General features: G+C 43.4%; 1 protein-coding gene across 2 annotated transcripts in view; it reads right to left on the bottom strand.

Annotated features, from left to right (window-relative positions):
• DIP2C (disco interacting protein 2 homolog C) overlaps nucleotides 1-283 on the bottom strand; it is a 361,724-nt gene extending 361,441 nt beyond the window's left edge. For both annotated transcript variants that reach the window (XM_079698959.1, XM_079698960.1), the window contains exon 1: nucleotides 133-283. In XM_079698959.1, the coding sequence (XP_079555085.1) occupies nucleotides 133-217 (85 nt within the window). In that variant the 5' untranslated portion in view covers nucleotides 218-283. The remainder of the gene's footprint in view (nucleotides 1-132) is intronic.
• Between the last annotated feature and the right edge of the window lie 19,930 nt (nucleotides 284-20,213).

Genomic DNA, 20,213 nt, shown 5'->3' with positions numbered 1-20,213 from the left:
GCGCCGGGGCCGCGGCCGACGACGCGGAGCCGCAGGGCGGGGGCCGCGCTCGCACCGCGCCGAGACCCCCGGCCGCCCGCCCGCGCCCCGGCCCCCGTGACAGCGCGGCCGGCTGAGCGCGGGGCCTGTTACCTTCCGACAGCTCCAGCTCCAGCTCGGCCAGCCGGGCCCGCACCTCCAGGGGCAGCGCCATGCCTTCCAGGCTGCGGTCCGCCATGCTCGCGACGCCCCCGCCCCAGCCGGCCTCCCTTTGTTCCAGGCCGCGGTCTCGCCGCTCCTCGCGCCCCGCGGACCCGCACCGAGCGGCGGCAGGCCGGGCGGCGGCGCAGCGCGCTCCTCCCCGGTGCCTCCTCCGCGCGGCCCCGGCACGAAGGCCTCGCGCCCGCGCCCGCGCCCCCGTCCCGCCCGGAGCGCGCCCGCCGCCGCTCCACCGGGCGGCTCCGCGGCGCGCGCGTGACGGCGAAGAGCGCGCACGGGGCGGGGGCGGCGTGGACACGCGCTCCGGGGCTGGGCCGGGCGGGGACGCGCACCGGGGACGGAGGGCGGGCCGGCGCAGCGCGCGCTCCCGGGGGCGCGGGGCTCGCACACCGGCCCAGCGGGGCCTCCCCCACCCCGGCCCAGCGGGGCCTCCCCCACCCCGGCCGGGGCCTCCCCCACCCCGGCCCGGCCCTCGCCTACCCAGGCCTAAGGCAGAAAAATACCTGCTGGAGCCCCGGCCTCGGCGTTCCGGGTCTTTGCGGGATTAATTTTTTTTTTTTTTAATAAATGCGTTGTGTGTTGGGGGCGGGAGGTGTAAAAGACAGCGTGGGCTGTGGAAAGAGGAGTAGGCTGGAAGTTCCTAATTCGCGTTGATGTAGGACCTGCCAGCCTGGCCCTGAGGCTACAATCAGTGCCTCTCCCTCGGCTCCGTCCCCACCGTGAAGGCGGCTAGAGGAGAGATGGGTCACCGAATCTCCACGTTCCCGGTCAGCCCGACCACGCTCGCCCTGATACCCCGGCCCGTCCTCAGCCCGGGGCTCCGTGTCCTCAGCAGGTCTTCCCGCGCCCTCGCCCGAGGGCCCTACGGCTCGTCCTCCGCGCTTCTCTCTTCCGCCCCCACCGCACCGGTGTCACCTCTGGGGGCATCACCAAACCTGGGCCTCCAGTCCTGACCGTTTGGGGAGGCTAACTCACCCCTCCGACTGTCCAACTGAATAACATCACCCAGATGCCCCCAAACCCCGAACTCCACAAAAAAGCCCCTCCTCCTGGCTTCTAATAACTTCCACCATTTTCTTAACGATCCAGGCTGGGAAGAGTCCTGGGAGTGTTTGTCTGTCTTCACGCATCCTCTGCTTCCCTGTCCCCTCAAGGCTCTCGCATGTCATTTTCATTCCAGACCCACTCCTCCCAGTTCAGCCCCTACCGCAGACCTCCTGGTGGCCCCACCACCACCATCTGCTTGACCCTGTGGCAGGAGGGGCTGAAGTTGGCTCCGGAAACACAGTGGCATTTATTCCCCTTTCAAAAATAGGCAATTTAATACTTCCTGCATTGTCTACTGAATACAAGTCCACCCTCTTAATGGGAGACTCCAGACCCTCCACCACTTGACCCCTATCTGCAGTCACACCATGCACCCCACACAAGCTGGTTCCTGAAGACCTAGTGGCCTTCACCCTGAGTGCCCCCCTTCTCTGCCCACACGCTCCCACAGCGTCCCTAACATCAACTCCAGAAAAACCTCTCCTCCCCCTTACTGTGCTCCCACTATCTTATCTACTTGTCTCTGCCCTTATCTCCTTGGCCTTTATCTTTCTCATTAGTCTGAGTGACAGCTCTGGGGACAAGGACCAAGCCTTCTTCCTCTCTGTTCTTCCCACTGATAGGACAACAGTGACCACTAGAGAGCTGTGGGTATTTCTTACATAGGTCTCACTGATCTAATACGGATCAATGATGAGCTTGAAACGGGTGAACCCCAAACGTCTCTGCTTTATGGTCTTGGATGTAAAGCCAGTGGACGTGGGGGGCCACATCGGTATGGATCCACCACAGTCTCTCCCCCTTTCAGGATAAACAGACCACTGAGGCAGAGAGCCCTCAAGAGGATCTGGGGCTACAGGTGAAGGCCTTAGAGAAATAAAATGCAGCAGAACCAGGATTCAAACCCCAGTCTCCAGAGCAAATCTCTGCGCTCGTTTCATTACAGCAAAGTGGGCCTGCGCATTCCACACAACGAGTGTGTCAAGTCAGTCTAGGTCCAGATGGTATCAGAATAAAAGTATGTATTCTGTTTTAATTCCTGGGTGGGTCTTGATCATCCACGCCTGATGCTGTAACTGAGGTTGGTTCCAAAGAAAACCACTACGTTACACTAAACACATCGAATGTCTACTTGGATTCCAAGCAGATGCGTCTTCATTTGGGCAGGTCTCTGTATGACTACTAAGTACACTTGGGAGAGTGTTCATGGCATTTCCAATGTCCTGAGAGACATCTTTATCTGGAAGTCCTGCCACGTCTTCAAAACACGTTATGTCTGAGATCAAACTCCGCTTGCCTCCCACCCTTACTGTGTTCTTACTCGAGAGCAGCCCCCCTTTCTCCTGGTTTCTGTGCTTTGAGTCACGCCGTTGTCAAGCTCAGTAACATCCACCCCACAGGCCCACCGCCACTGCCTAATTCAGGCCCTCAGAGCCCCTACCCTGTTTTTCCCCTTCTGATCTTCCTACTGGGACTGCCATGGGTTACGGTCCCCTTGCTCTACAGTCTACAATGGTTCTCTGCCTACAAACGAAAGAACTCCTTGATCTGACACCGAAGGCTTCACAGACACAAAGTTTCCTTCCCTACTTTCTATCCTGCACTCCCTGCATGCACCTGCGGTCACCTGAGGAGTTCTCACTTGCCTGTGGGGCATCTCCCCTTCTTGTGTCTCTTTTGCTGACGTGTGCCTCTCCTCTTCCTATTCCCCCACCCAAGTCACGGCCACACATCAGATTTCACCCATCCAAGTCCAGGGTCAAATGCCACTTCTTCCATGAAGGCTTCCTTCCTAATCTTCCACCTGGAACTACACACCTCTCTTCCCACCTGTTCTTCCTGGGGCTTGTAGTTAACATGTGCATCTTACTGGGCAGCTAGTCCACCTGTGATTCCCCCACTGTGTTGAATGACGTATAAACAGCACACTGTTTCTCAAAGTACAATCCAGCCTTGGAAAAGGGGAAAGACTATTTCCCTTCATCTCCTTTTGCTCCAGTCCTGGCCAGTCTCAATGAAAGTGGCGCTCAGTGAAAACCCAGTTATGCTTTGTGTGTTTACATGTATAAAAACCTGGTTCAAGTGGATGTCAAGGTGGGCATAACAATACCCAACAGAGGTTTATTAGAATGAATTGAATACCTGCTAAGGGCTGTTTGCTTCCAAAGCTCTCCGAAAGCCCTGAAATTCCATCCTCAGAGCTACAACTGTGAACTATGGTCACTTATCTTCAGAAAGCCACTGTGACATCTCATGACTGCTACTTGGGAAGAGTTAGGCATCATTAGCACGTATCAACACGCTAGCATGGTTTAATTTGTGAAATAAGCCAGCTTTTACATAACAAATCCCAGAGGGTCTGAGACATGTACAAAACCTGTAGGTGTCCAGGAGAGAAAAGCTGGAGAGGTAGCCAGCCCAAGGCCTTGGGACTTGAGGGACGCTGACACGGGACACGTGAGCTACCTCTGCTCCTCCATGGTTTTGAGTTCCACAGAGTTCCACAGAGGGGCAGGGACGGAACAGTAATTAAGTAATTAACCCCGTGACAGCCAGCACTGGGGGACCTCTGTCACTGTCTTGCTTGACTGTCTGCTGTGGGGGATTTGTTACCCCTCTGCCGACCTGCAGTACCTCACCTCTATTTTGTTCTGTCTCACCGAATTCCAAGCGAATTCTGAATGAAAACTTCATTACTCACCTGTATTGGGGCTCTAGACTTGAGAAAACCTGGTTGGGGTGGAAGAGGGTAGTAAAGGGGTGCTGATTAATCAGGTAACTCGCGGGTGATGCCCCGAAGCCTTGTTGCTGATGAGAGTTGATCCTCTCACTCCTAGTCAGATTCCTACAGAATTTGTTCATGCCGTGCTCTCTCCTATGGATCCCAGTTCCAAGAAATTTATACCTTTTCTGAAGTGACCAGGAAGAGCTGGTTGTCAAATACTCTGTTCGGATCCTCCGAGCACATCGTAAATCCAGGGAGAGGGGGCTCACGCCCCTGTTACGACAGAACCTTCTTAAGCTGGAATTTCCCTACAGAACTATGCCTGGCAATTTATGCTTTAGTTCTGTTTCATTTCGGTCTTAACATATTATCAGGAATTCAGCTTGGGTAGAGTGTTAGGTTTAAAGAAAGAGCAAAAGTGAGCAATGTGACACAGAAAGTTTGGGTTTAATGAATTAGTACTTAGAAAGCAGCGTGAACCCTTGAATGAAACTACTCTATGCATGAAAGAGATCGTTAACATTTTTGTGACTTTTTTTCACATCACTATAGAATTAACTAAACAATGTGTATGTGACTGAATTCGCTGAACCACACTTGTGTTTGCATTTCTGTTATGGCTACTGTCTTCCTCTAGAAGTAAGAGCTATCCAACCTATTCACCTAAGAACAAGTGTACCCACAAAAGAGGAGTAATAAGTAATCCCACAGAGGGCGTCCCTCGTGGCGCAGTGCTTAAGAATCTGCCTGCCAATGCAGGGGACATGGGGTCGAGACCTGGTCCAGGAAGATCCCACATGCCGAGGAGCAACTAAGCCCATGCACTACAACTACTGAGCCCACATGCCACAACTACTGAAGCCCACGCTCCTAGAGCCCGTGCTCAGCAACAAGAGAAGCCACCGCAGTGAGAAGCCTGCACACTGCAACAGAGTAGCCCCGACTCGCCGCAACTAGAGAAAGCCCACGTGCAGCAACAAAGACCCAACGCAGCCAAAAATAAAATAAATAAATTTATATATATAAAAAGAAGTAATCCCACAGAATCCCACGGCAAATTAGTCTAATTTTCCAGACCATTACTGGAAGTGCTAAGAATTCAACTGTGAGTCAAAGGTGTCTTGATGGAAAAACAAGTGTGTGAAATTTATCTTGGACAAATAGTCTGAGTGTATCCTTGTATATGTAATTACAAATCAATACACAATTATCAATAATGTAATTACTTCTGATCATTTTAGTGAATTCTAATCACTCATGCTAATGGTGATGTGAATAGCACAAAACAACAAATTAGCCAAAAATTACTCCTGTTTGGTCTTAGATTGCATCATATTTTTACAGTATATTTCCTTTGCCAATTATGATTGACTACACTCTGGCTTAATTAAGGTAATGTTAAAATTAATTGTCATTCCCAGAACTCATATCAATTAATGGCTGAGACAAGTGACACATAGGTTTTTAAAAAATATTTTACCAAATATTCTAAGATATAAGATTTTATTGGATGTTAAAACATAAGCTTTTGAAGTAGAAAAGAAGGGAGTGGTTGAGGACTAAAATTTTGCCATCAAAAATCCACAAAGTGGAATAGCATCATAAAAGAAAGTTATAAAATTGACCTCATCCCTTCAAAATGGAAGCATATATTGATACATAGAGAGAGTCAGGCACATTCCTGAAGGGCATCTGCTCTGCCAAGAAAAACTCCACCATGAGGTTCATAAGTGGAGTCTAAAAAATTTAATTGTGTAACATGCAGAATCTTGTTGTGAAGTTAATTAAAAGCAGTGCTTTTCAGTCAATCTGTATGAGCTCACACACACACTCAATGAAAGTAAATAAAAATAAAGATTGAGCTGTTGACACTGTCCACCACTGACCACAAGCTGGTCTGAGAAGGTCCCAACGACTCCAGGGCCTTGACATCCCAGCCGGCACCCTCCCCCGAATCAGGAGACAAACCTCATGCTTTGACTGTGTGACAGGGCAGAACAGGAGAGGATGGACCAGCACAGCACAGCCAGATCCCAGTTACCGGGAGGTTTTACCTTAGTCAGGACTGGGGCTTCAACTCCTTGCAATGCTCACAGTTGTGTAAATGGACCGGGTGATGCAGGGTGGGTTCCTAAGAAGCAGAGCCTGAGACGAGGGTTCAGGGCACATGCTTTATTGAGGGCATCCTCTTAAAAATGGAGCCTTTCGGGAGTGAGCACATCAGGGCAGGAGGGAAAGAGCAGGCCTCAGTGGCCCGGTCCACAGACGGATGGGGCAGGGGCACCACAGAACTGGTGGCCAGCCTTTGTACAGCTGTGTCACTCAGTCGCTGGCCCCCACTGGGGACCCACCAACAGTTTATCCCATCAGGAAAGTGAGTAGCTGTGATCCATTAGCACAAACACTTACAGCCCCGAAGGACTGGCACACTCAGCCCATAAAGGGCTCCAGGTCGGCAACACATCCCCTCCTGCACATCTGTGGGGCAGACATTTGGGTTACCACTGATTCAGCCATAGTGGCTACATCCACCCTGAAGCTGGTCTGGGCGGACAGATGATAGAAAGTCAGGAACCTGGAGAATCTCAGGGGGGAAAATTGGACTTGGGCGATTGAGTGTTTTGGATTTATTCTGTATGTTAATATTCTTAGGATTTTTTTTTTAATAAGACAAAGAATCATTCAAAATGACTGCATTTGCTTTACATGGGGTCATGAAGGATTTCAGATGATGTCCATCATTCATGGAAAGTTTTACAAAGCGACGGGCATGAAGCCCCTGCCGGGCGCCATGTACGATGCTGCTCGTACTTCCAGGAACTTACTGTCCGGCCAGCTCAGGGCCAAGTGAGACACAGGTGTGAACGGAGTAGGTGGGAGCTGTCTCCACAGGCCGTCCTGGTCTGGAACACCTGACAGAGTTGACGAAGTATCCCATATCTTCCAAAGATCTGAATCCCAAGCACCTTGCCCAGCTGTACCTCGAGTTCCCTCAGCCTTCAAAGCACAGGCAGGCCTCTCGCCGGCAGCTGCACGTCCAGCTGCCCCAATTCCCTTCCCAAATGTTGTGCAGCTGGCATTTCCCCACCTCGTTGACCTCGGGCGTCGGCGTGGGAAGACCCCAGGTGGAGGGGAATGGGACCCTGGGGTGTCATGCACTCTGGACAGGTTCCTGAGATCTGTCTCCTTCAAGTCTCTCTCGGCCTGCCACCCTGGCCCCAGCTGGGAGCCCCTCAGAGCCCCCAGTTCTCAATGAGTGAACAGGGAAAGCCTCACCACTCAGCCCTCACATAATAGCAGCATGGAGGCCTCAGCCCTCTTGAGAATCTGACTAAGTTCTAGACCAAATGTTTGCCCCCAGCCACCTCCAAACACCCAGGCTGGCAGGGGCAGGGGCTGGAGTGGCTCTCTCACCCACCTGACTTCCCAAACCTGTGGTCCCTTGTAGCATCCTCTCTATGCAAGCAGGCATTGTTCCCAAAGGCTCCACAAATTCTCACAGTGGTTTCAGACCTTGGGAAGAAGAGGATGTGGGTGCAAGTCACAGTAGAACAAAGAGGAATTTAATGAGTGCCACATGGGCAGTGTGCTTCTGAAGAAGGTAAAGAATGAGGAAGTTAATTTAGAAAAATTCACTAATCTTCAGGTGTGGCTTTGATCTCTAACTGTGGAAGCTGTGTCCAACAAGAGCTGCTCGGCTCTCGTTCAGATGCAACGCGGTCTTTTCTCTCTGACCCCGATTCCCCACAAAACTAGAGGAAAATCCTCTTAAGCACAAGAAAGATTGAAGATGGAAAGAGAAAGACAATGAGCAGAGGAAGAGTACGAGAAAGAGACGGAGGCTGCAAGCAAGGAAGGAGGAAGGTGCACACACAGACAAGTTAACGTTTCAAGGAACATACACTCAAGGAAGAAGAACAATGTTAAAACAGGAAAGAGGACTCATGGAACAAAACACAAATACAGGCAAATGAAAACTAATAATTTTTAAGATATAATAAACCAGATACAAATTTTAAAAATAGGGAAGCAAAATGGTACTTTGAAATGTTGCTGTGGAAATTAGACCTTGGATTCCTAGGGCTGCTGTAACAACATGGCACAAACTGGGAGGCTTTAAGCCAGAGAAACATGCTGTCTCAACATTTGGAGGCTGGAAGTCTGAAATCAGGGTGTCAGCTGGGGAAGCACCCCTCCTTGCCTCTTCCTGGTGCCTGGTGGTTCTTGGCTTGTCCTGCATCACTGCAGGCTCTGATTCCGTTGTCACACTGGCCTCTGTACCTCATCTTCCGTCTGTGTCTGTCTCCAAGTTTCCCACTTAATAAGGACACCAGTCACTAGATCAGGGCCACCCTCATGACCTCACCTTCACTTGGTTGACTCTGCAAAGAACTTATTTCCAAATGAAGCCACGTTCTGAGGAACTGGGGGCCAGGACGTCAACATACCTTCTTTTGAGGGACACAACTCAACTGAACATAATAGCTGTTGATATGGGAAAAAAAACAATCTAGATAAAAACTTACCAAGAAATCGAACACCAAGAAATTACAAAGGACTAAGTACTAAAGAGAAAATTATGAAACGAACAGACCAGAATCATGAACTGGGATTGAAGCAGCAGAAGAAATCATTAGTGGCACGGATATATATACAACTTCAATTTTTTTTGAATAACAAAAAACACTAAACTAAAACAAAAGCAATAAAAAATGATTATGAAAGAGATTAGCTTTATGTCTAGCACAAGAGAAATGGGTAGCACTCAGTAATTGACTCAGTTGACTGATAAGCTACTTTTCTTTGTCACCTAAAATAGTTTCATTTTAGTATCAGCATGTCTTAAATCACATTAGTAGATGAACCCCTGTTCTGATAGGGCCTCTGATTCTATAATCTTTTAGGAGACCAAATATTCACTTTTATTATAATAACACTGTTGCTGGTGAATGTGTCTTACACCTGCAGGCAAATGGGCTCCCCAGTACTGGGTCCTGGAAATGTCCTCCTATAGCCGCCTGGGGCTGGCAGGCTCCTCCTGAAGGCAGAGTCCGCCCTTGCTGACCAGCATGCAGTGTGTGTCCTCCACACAGAGCTCACCCACAAGAGGAACAGAAGCCAGCATCCAGGCTGTGCTGTGTCTTCTTCGTTCTCACTAGTCAGGTAAGATACTTCGCTCTCTGGTACAGAGTGTGTGCATGCATGTGTGCACCTGTGTGTCCACCTGTGTGTGTTTCTCGTTATAAATACAGGAAGCCTAGGAATGTTACACGAACAGAGCCATGCCACATGGAGGAAACACAAGATTTGTGGAGATGTCTTCCCTGCAAAAAAGTTAAAAATGGAATTGATAGATTAATTGCTGTGATTGATCTTGCATAAAATTTTAGTGAGAGACTATTGTAAGGGATGGGGAAAATTACCAGCGGTTACTCCAAAAAGCTAATCTGATAGAAGAAATAAGGCAGTTATTTTTAGGAAAAACAAAAAGAAAGGATCCAGGTTCACAGTACACCATAAGGATGAATTGTGGGCAATATCTGCTTGTAATAGAATGTTAGGGTGGTTGGACTTGATCGATCATTTTGCAATTAGTTTTCTGTCTTTCATTCCTTTGTTCCTCCTTTCCTGATTTATTTTGGATTCACCAAATATTTTCTTAGTATTCTGTTTGAACTCCTTCATGGACACTTTCCTGTACATCTTTGCATTGTTTTGTGTATTATCGTCATATACACACATTACATATACATATACTACAAATGCCACAAAGCAGTGGGACAATATTTGCTTTGCCAGTTATATGTCTTCTTAAGAGAAGAAAATTAGAAGGTGTGTAGTCTTTTCTATTTACCAGTTTTGATGCTCTTTATTTATTCTTGCAGATCTGAATTTCTATCTAGGGTCATGAAGAACTTCCTTTAGAATTCCTATAGTGTGATAATGCTGGCAACAAATTATCTTCACTGCATCTTCAATTTTGAATGATGTTCGAAAATCTGCTGGAGTTAGAATCTTAGGTTGACAGCTTTTTTCTTTTGGCATTTCACAATCTTGTTCTATTGTCTTCTGGCCTCCACTGCTTCCGATGAGAAATCAGCCATAGTTCCTATCATCACTCACTTGTATATAATTGTCATTTTCCTCTGGCTGCTTTCAAGATCTTTATCTTTGGGCTTCCCTGGTGGCGTAGTGGTTGAGAGTCCGCCTGCCAATGCAGGGGATACGGGTTCGTGCCCCGGTCCAGGAAGATCCCACATGCCACGGAGCGGCTGGGCCCGTGAGCCATGGCCACTGAGCCTGCGCATCCGGAGCCTGTGCTCCGCAACAGGAGAGGCCACAGCAATGAGAGGCCCACGTACCGCAAAAAAAAAAAAAAAAAGATCTTTATCTTTGGTTTCAACATTTTTACCACAGTGTGTCTTGTTTTCCTCATATTCATCCTGCATAGAGTTTGCTGAGTTTTTTGACCTATAAGTTTACACTTTTCACACAATTTGGGTGATTCTCAGCTATTCTTCCAACATATTGTTCCTGCTCCTTCTTGCTGTCCTCTTCTCCTGGGTTCCTCTGCACTTATGTTGCATGGATTGATATGGTCCTGCAGGTCAATATGACTCTGTCCATGTTTCTTTTTTTTTTCCCAATATTTTTTCTTTCTATTTTTCAGATTGAACTGCTCATTGACACTTCCTTCTAACTCCTTCAGTCCACTGTTAAGCTCATCTTATTACTTTTTCATTTCATATGTTGCATTTTTCTAATTTCCCTCTGGTTCTTTTTTTTTTTATAATTTACATTTCTCTGTTGAGAGTCCCCATTTGTTCACTCATCATGGCCGTTTATTCAAACAGCTGTTATAAATGTGTACATTTGTGTTCACTGCTTGAAAGTTCTAGCTTGCTAATTCCAACATCTGGGAAACCAAGAATGAGTTTCCAAAAACTGCATATTCTCTTATGGCTCCTATTTTCCCATTTCTTTGCATATGCAGTAATTTTTTTGTTGTATGCTGGACATTGTGTATGATGTGTTGGAGAGAGACAAAGTCATGTCTTCTTCCTTTATAGGTGTTCAGTTTATTCAGGCAGACAGTGAAATCATTGGTACCTACTTATGGTCTTGTCAGCCTTGGTTTTATTCTTTTTTGGAGTGGGCCTACTTTGGTTTAGAACTCATGTATAGGAAGTGTCCCATACTGTAGAGTGTGAAGCTTACTCTTACATTTTGGCCTTTCTGGAATCTCAGTTCTGTTCCAAACTTTTCAGTGAGGTCTCTCCACTACCTTGGCTGGTGTGTGAATGTCTTCCAGAACTGCGTGCTGTCTGTTGTCACCGTTTTGCTCTCAGCCTGCAGGTGATCTCTATTAAGCCTCATGGATTTTCGCCCTTTGCCTGTGCACCCCAGTCTTAAGCTTAGGACTCACAAAGAATCCTCATGCAGACTCCTTGGAACACTTCTCTGTGAAGCATTCATTCCTCAGAAACCCTGCCAAACAAATTCCAACCACTTCAAAGATCTGAACTTCAGCATCTTCCTGCTCAGTTCAGAGAGACCCCCTCCAGGTTGATGGGCAGAACAGCCATGGGGCAACATTGTGCTCTCCTCAGGGGTGTCTCTTCTTCTGTGATGCTCATTTTTCAAAGCCTGAAAAGAATCATACCATGTATTGTCCAGTACTGTAGTTGTTGGCAATGGAGAGCATTTACTCTCTCATGGCTGGTAGTAGAAGTCTCTGAAAACTATTTCATAAGCATGATAATGTAAAGAGCAGTCCAAATTGGAGAAAAATGAGGGCTTCTGGGGGATGTCTCCAAGAAAAAAAATGAAACTAACAGAATGAACACACTGAGAGGAGTTTGGAGTTGAATTATTTTGGTGATGAATGATATTTACATAGTCATAATAAGGTAAATTTTGGATATTGACATAAATGAAAAACAATATAGTTGGGGAGGAAGAAAATAAGAAACGTGTGTGTGAGCCTAGAGAGAAAACGGTAGATAAGAAATCCATGTCCACATCTTATCATGTAGACAGCCAATAAATAGTATCTAAAGATGACAATTAAAGATACAGAACTGTAAGCTTATATTTAGAAATATAGAGGTAAACACCAAAAGAAACACCAGAAAACCTGACCATGCTTGCCTCTAGGTAGTAAGATGGGCTAGGTCTGACAACTGCTATTTTTCATTAGAAGCCTAATTATACAAGGATATACTTTTATTGTGAAAGATAACATATACAGGAATGTACATAAATGTTTCAGCATTTGACAAATATGTAGAAAGCCAACTAACTCTCAACTATGTCAGAAAATTAATTTTCATTGGAAGTCTAATTTTTCTAATTTTAAACATTTCTATTGCAAAATATAATATACAAAAGGTGCATAACAAACAGTTATAAGGCCAAGTAACCATGAACCAAGTCAAGGAATTGAATATTATTTATAGCCCAAAGGTCCTTTCTGACTACAATACACTCATTCCCACCAAGGCAGACCATCCTCCTGTCTTCTATGGTAATTCTAGCCTTGCTTTTCATAAGCATCCTTGAATGCATCCTTATAAAATATATTTTAATTTTGCTTACTTTTGAACTTTATATAATTAGCATTATACTGTAAGTATAATTTTTGTTTTATTTTTTATTCATTCAGCTTTAGGTTTATAGATTCATTCATATTGTTTCATGTAACCAACCTACTCTTTTTTTTTGGTTCTAAGTAAATATTTTTTGAATGACTATATCAAAAAGTTTATTTATTTATTTATTTTTGCAGTACACAGGCCTCTCACTGTTGTGGCCTCTCCCATTGCAGAGCACAGGCTCCGGACGCGCAGGCTCAGCAGCCATGGCTCATGGGCCCAGCCGCTCTGCGGCATGTGGGATCTTCCCAGACCGGGGCACAAACCCATGTCCCCTGCATCGGCAGGCGGACTTTCAACCACTGCGCCACAAGGGGAGCCCCCAAAAGTTTATTGATCCATTCTACCATTCCACTGTTGATGGACATTTGAGTTATTTCCAGACTTGGGTTATTATGGGGAAAATACAATAATATAATTTAGTATTATATGATTATATCTGATACATATCTGATATAATCTCATATATGATATCTTGGTGAACATAAGTGAAACTTGTCCCCCCACTGCTCTGAAATGCTCCCTATGCCGAATATGACTACACACATACAGGCTGTATGTTTCACTCGTCTGTCTATTTCTGCACCAATACAGCATGGTATTGATTAACATAGCTTTACAATATCTGAACACTTGACAAACTGAGGTTTCTCATTCCCTCTTTGACCTCTTCCCTCCCATCCTTCCTTCTCCTCCTTCTTCACTGCCTCAGCTATTTTTCTCCCTGGAATTGTTTCACATTTTGAATTATGTTGTCACATGTCATTTTCCCAAAACACCTATTGGGATCTGGAGTGGGAGTACACTGAATACAGAGATCAATTCAGAGATGAATAACCTCTGCATTTTGAATCTTCCATTCTGTAAACATGGCCTATTTCTCCATTTACACGTCTTTCAGTAAAGTTGTAGAATTTTCCTCATAAAATTTTCCTGACATCATTCTTTTATATTTATCCTAGTTGCTATTTTTGGATGCTCTGTAAGTAGTATATTTTAAAATTAACATTTTCTATTTGTTGCTCTTATATAGAAATATAATGGAATTTTTATACTTATTTCATTTTTTGGTGACCTTGCCATAAACTTTCTTATTAGTTCTAATATTTTATATGTAAAAATGTTTTATTTAATACATATAGAATCTTTTTATCTGAAAACAATTATAGCTTGGTTTCTGCTTTTCTAAAGTTACTAGTCTTGATTTTTTTCTTGTCATATTGTACATCCAGGACCTCCTGTTCAGTACTGAGCAACAGTGCTGATAGTGGTGATAGGAGGTGTCCTTTTCTTGCTTATCATTTCAAATGGAAATTTTTCATACTTTTTAAAAACATATTTGTTAAATTGGTGTTTATTGTAGATTTTTGCACCTTTTCTTTATCTGATTAAGAAAGCCCTAGTTTACTCAGTTTTTAATCTGATACTGAATTTTATCAAGTGTTTTTCTTGCACCTACTGGGATGATCATATAATTTTTCCTGTATTAGCTAGCTAATATGGAAAATAATTAACTGATTTTTAAAAAATGTTAAACCAACCTTGCATTCCTTGAATGAATCTGACTTAGTCAAAATGTATTATCCTTTTTACTGCTGAATTAGTTTTATGTAAAACTCATCAATATTTTCCCCAAAATAATCTGAAATTGAGAGTAATACATTGGCAATTTTCCTTCCTTTTCTCAAACAGAGGCTGATTAAAGTTCTTAACCTCCTCAGGGGTTGTGTAGGGGGCTAGGGCAGTTGCAGGTAATCATTTATTTCCTGGGAGATGGAGGAGTAGAGGGCAGGTCCCTGCATCCCCAGTATTCTTCCAGCCTAATCAGTGGGTTTCTGAGATCTATGTCAGTGTCTTTGACAGCCCAGTCACCACAAAAATCAAAATTTTCTCCACTGATATTGAAGCCAAAATTTGACAAACAAAAGCCAGAAACAAAGGTGAAGGGGGAAAATAAAAGACAAAAAAAGGGGGGGGACTTCCCTGGTGGTCCAGTGGTTGGGACTTTGCCTTCCAATGCAGGGGGTGGAGGTTCGATAACTGGTTGGGGAGCTAGGATCCCACATGCTTCACAGCCAAAAAACCAAAACATAAAAAAAAGAAGCAATATTGTAACAAATTCAATAAAGACTTTAAAAATGGTCTACATCAAAAAAATTTTTAATAAATAAAGGAAAAATATGAACCCCCCCCCAGCACACACATATGAAACAACATCAGGGGCTGAGGCATGTGTGCAAGTCTGATGTGGCCACTCATGAACTTCATAATCATGGGACCTGTGTCTACACAACTGATTTTATTTGAATCTCATTATCGTACTGTGATGGGGCTTTACTACATTTTGAAAAATTTTACATCTATGTCCATGAGTGAAATTAGCCTGGAAATATTCCTTACCTATTTGTCCTTGGTCTCAAGTTTTGCTCTATCATAAAATGTTTCTTCTTCTTTTGTTGTCTGGAGGTGTGAGGTAAGAATGAAACTGTTTCTTCCTTGAATGTCTAGAATAACTACCTAGTGAAGCCAGCTGGCCTGGGGCTTTCCTTTCAGGTTACACACATACTACTGATTTAATTCTTTAAAGACTTGGCACTGTTGCAGTTTTCTGTTTCTTCTCCAGTCAGTCTTGGTATCCTTCCCCTAAAATTCATCTTCTTCATCTATATTTTCAAATGTATTGGTATAATAATATCTCCTTTCTAAGATGTCTGGCATCTGTAGTTATATTCTCTTTCTTACTCCAGTATTGTTTATTTGTACCTTCTCTATTTTTTATCAATTTCACAAGAGGTTTTATCAACTTTATTGGTTTTATGAAAGAACTAACTTTTAGCCATCTAGAGCCTTCCTACTGTATGTTTGTTTTTTTAATTTAACTGCTTTTATCTTTATTATTTACTTTATTCTTCATTTTTGGTGTTTATTTTGTAGCTGCTTTTTAAATTTTTTTGATGCATACTAACCTCATTAATTTTTAACCTCTCTTCTTTTCTAACATGTGGATACAAAGCTATAAATTTTTCTCTATTTGACTTCATCTATAGTTGTAATATGTAGCATTTTCATTATTCAGTTCAAAATTTAATTTTCATTATAATTTCTTACTTGACATATGACTTTAGAATGTTGTTCCTCATTCCCAAAGACATGCGAATTTCTACCTACTCTTTGTTATTGATTTCTCCCTAATGTTATGACCAGAAAATATTTGAAGATTCTTTCAATCCTTGAAATATTTTAATTCTTGCCTTTTTTCATTATTTGTAAATTATTTGTGTGTTTTTTAAAATAATATGAGGAGGTTTGTGGTTGGTTATAATGTTCAATAGATGCCATAAATCTAGTTTGTTAATTACATTGTTCAGTCTTTTGTATCTTAACCAACAGGTTATTTATTTATTTATTTGGTCTCATTATATCTATCAATCCATGAGAAGAATAAAGTTTCCCTCTATAATTGTGAATTTGTCTACCTCTCCTTATAGCTCTATCAAATTTTTGCTTTATATATTTTTATGAGGTACCTACAAATTTAGATAAGCCTATCTAAATTTTTATCATCATGAAGTATCCTTCTTTATCTCTCACAATACTTTTTGCCTGATACAATCTATTTTGTCTGGTATTAATCTATTTATACCAAATATCTTTGCAAATACAAATGACATCTTTCCCATCCTTTTACTATTATTCTCCCTTTATTCTCATGATATACAGAGTTCAATTTTTAAAAATCCAGTATAGCACTATTTGTCTTTTTTTAAACCATAGAATTGAATTATGTTTAATGTACTTATTAAGATAATATTTCAAACTCTGCCATCTTATTTTGTGATTTCTACTTGTTTCATGTCTTCTATTTTTTCTCTCCTTTTCTGTAGTATTTTCATTGGCTAAGAATTCCTTATTATTCAATTTTTCCCTCTGTTAGTTTGGAAGTTATGCATTCTAATTATCTTACTCTAGATATTATAGCACCAATGATTAGATTATCAAAAAAAACCCTTTATTATTTTCTTGGATAATACAAGGATTTTAGAACACTTTAACTCCATTTATACCCCATAATTTATCTCTCCTTTTTAGGCCCCACTAAATATTATTATTAACATTGCATTCAGTCAATGTTCATTTACATTTACCTGTTTGTTCATTTCTCTCTTTGTTATTCTTTTTTTTTTTTTTTTTTTGCGGTACGCAGGCCTCTCACTGTTGTGGCCTCTCCCATTGCGGAGCAAAGGCTCCAGACGCGCAAGCTCAGTGGCCATGGCTCACAGGCCTAGCTGCCCCATGGCATGTGGGATCCTCCCGGACTGGGGCACAAACCCGTGTCCCCTGCATCGGCAGGCGGACACTCAACCACTGCGCCACCAGGGAAGCCCTGTTATTCTATTTTTGTATCTCAGAACTTGCGTTTGGGATCACTTATCTTCTGCCTGAGTATCTCCTTTAGAATTCCCTATAGTGAGGAATTCATTGGTGATTATTTCAGCTTTTACTTGTGATAATGTCTTTACTCCACTCTCATTCATGAAATACAGGTTCACTAAATATAGAATTCTAGGTTGGCAGTTGAAGATATCAATAAACTGTTTTCTGCTTTCAATGTTGCAATTGAGAATCCAGATGTGAGTAACTGTCAATCATTTGAAGGTGATCTGCCCATTTTCTTTAGCTGATTTGAAAATTTTCTTTTTGTCTTATAAGATACCCATTGAGTTTTAAATTTTGGTTATTGTATTTATTTCTGGAAGTTCTATTTTCAGAGTTTCATGGTTCCTGGATATATTTCCAGTTTTCATTTTATTTCTTTAAACATGATATATTTAGTTGTTTCAAAATGTGTGTTTGATAATTTCATTCTTTGACATCTGTACAGTTATGTTTCTGTTATTTTTGTGTTCTCCTAATTCTCATTCATGTTGTCTCCCTACCAGCCTCCACCACTTTCACTTTGGTGCCTTGTTATTTCTGACTTCCTGCTTGTCACTGTCCTTGAAAATTACTTGAACTTGTTGCTTACCCAAAGTCTAGGGTGGATATGCCCTCCTTCGGAGAGCATTTGTATTTCTTTCTAAAAATGTTAGGGCATACTAACAGGTGCAACCATCTCAAACCAATTCCATAGCTTGATCTTCCTTGGCCTCTGAGTTCTAGACTGTGTATGCCCACGTGCAAATCTTTGTAAGAGTTGATCTGTGGTCCCAGAATCTGTGGAATTTTTTCTTTTTTTTTTTCTCCTGTTCTGTTTTTTTTCCCAAGGCAGCTTTCTTTAAAATCTCCCATGGTTGGGGTAGAGGGTGGATTTAGGTATGATTCACCCTTACTCTGAGTGTGATTCCCTTTCCAGGAACCAGCTTAATGTCAGGACTGTCTCCTTTAAGACCTCGGATACTGGGATTGACTTCTGTTCCTCTTCTCTCTTTATTTTTTAATTTAATTTAATTTATTTATTTATTTTTAGCTGCGTTGGGTCTTCGTTGATGCACGTGGGCTTTCTCCACTTGTGGCAAGCAGGGGCTACTCTTCATTGCCACGGGCTTCTCATTGCAGTGGCTTCTCTTGCTGTGGAGCATGGGCTCTAGGTGCACAGGCTTCAGTAGCTGTGGCATGCGGGCTCAGTAGTTGTGGTGCATGGGCTTAGTTGCTCCGCAACATGTGGGACCTTCTTGGACCAGGGCTTGAACCCATGTCCCCTGCATTGGCAGGTGGATTCTTAACCACTGTGCCACCAGGGAAGCCCCTGTTCCTCTTCTCTTTTGTGGATGTAGAGCAAAAACTCTCCGGTCCTGTAGGAAATGCCTTCAGGGCGTGAACACGTTTGATGAGCATGTATACTCTCATGTACAGTATATTTGTATGTTTATAACTCTCTTTACAGACTCTCATACAATAATTTGGAGTTCCTACTGTCTTTTCAGATTTCTGATACTTTTAAAGTTACTTTTTATTATATAAAGCTATGTTATATAATACTTTTCATTGTCTTTAGATGGAGAGTTAATCTGACTAATCCAGTCTGCTGTTTCTGGAAATCAGAAACCACTATTTAACTTCAAAATATTTTTACATATTACTTTTATTAAAATAAAAGTAAAGTAGGGCTTCCCTGGTGGCGCAGTGGTTGAGAGTCCGCCTGCCGATGCAGGGGACACGGGTTTGTGCCCCGGTCCGGGAAGATCCCACATGCCGCGGAGCGGCTGGGCCCGTGAGCCATGGCCGCTGAGCCTGCGCGTCCGGAGCCTGTGCTCCGCAACAGGAGAGGCCACAACAGTAAGAGGCCCGCGTACCGCAAAAAAAAAAAAAAAAAAAAAGTAAAGTAAAAGAAAAACATAAACAGACATAAAAAATGTGGGGACTGCAGAAAAACAGCTAGGTACGAGATGGACACAGAGCTGAGAGTGGCTCTGTCTAGAGTTTGAGGTAAGGTTTCACACAGAAGATACTTCAGCTGAGTCTTGAACAATTAGAAAAGTTTAGACAAAGACAAAAATGTGGGCACATCAGGAAATGTAAGCAGCAAGTACAAAAGCAAGAGGAGTGAGAGAGCACGGCGTGTTCAGGGAAGTGTCACGGTGTGGCTGTCACCACGCAGCCAACAGCCCAGAAGGCAAGATGCCCACACCGCAGCACTGGTGCCCTTCCAACCTCACTCTCTCCTTCATCCTATTAAAGTCACTTCCTCCTTGCCTCTGACTGACCTGACTCTTGACATTATTTCCCAGTTTCAGCCCTGCCCCTGCTCATCAGATTTGATGGGAGAAGTCATTTTCCTGCACCAGTCCTGAACCTCTCATGATTTTCACTCACCCTCTGGCTCTTTCTGGTCCTGATTCCCTTAGTTGGTTTTCAAACCAAATTTAAAGCCCTGATGCCAACCATACTGCATCACTATGGCCCCTCCTGTGACAACCGGTGGTGCTAATCGCCAAGATCCAGAGAAAGGAGGAGAAGCAGTTTGTGAGAGAAGATGATAAGTTAAATATGAAGCACGTAGGGTTTGAGAAACTGAAATTTTCAGTAGGTTGTTGGATACCTAAGTCCAGCACTAGAAGGGTACGTAGAACTAGAGATAAAGATTTAAGAGTAATTAGCACCTAAGTGGTAACTGAAACCTTGGGAAAGGATGAGGTTGGGCTGCTAAATCAGGTAGAGTGAGATCAATGATTCAGGAATGAACCTGGAGGCCAACACTCAATGGGTGGTGAGAGGAAGAGGAAAGAAAATCACATGTTCGACACCACAGAAGGTCTGCATTACCACTTCTGTTTGCTCTGGATTACGGACTGTGGGAGTTAATGCGGGTTCTTAAAATGCCTAACTTATTCCAGGAGAAAAGGTTGAGGTCTGCAAGAACCCAGTTCAACAGCTATTAAAATATATTCTTCTCTTTGAATAAACGCTGTTAGAAAAGTGAAAAGTATTGTTTGATAGGCCTCCAGATCCTAGTTGGCTTTTTTCACTACTCTATTTTAAAATAGTTCATGGAATGAGGATAATACAAGTTTAGACAGAACAGTCACTAAGTTGGATTTCAGTAAACACCTTCAGCTGCCGCACAGCATCTTCACATTGAACGGGGAAAT

This window comes from Hyperoodon ampullatus, assembly GCF_949752795.1.
Source record: "Hyperoodon ampullatus genome assembly, chromosome: 3".
In the NCBI taxonomy this organism is placed as follows: Eukaryota; Metazoa; Chordata; class Mammalia; order Artiodactyla; family Ziphiidae; genus Hyperoodon; species Hyperoodon ampullatus.
Note: the sequence above shows the minus strand (reverse complement) of the source record. Positions and strands in the feature narration are given on the sequence as shown.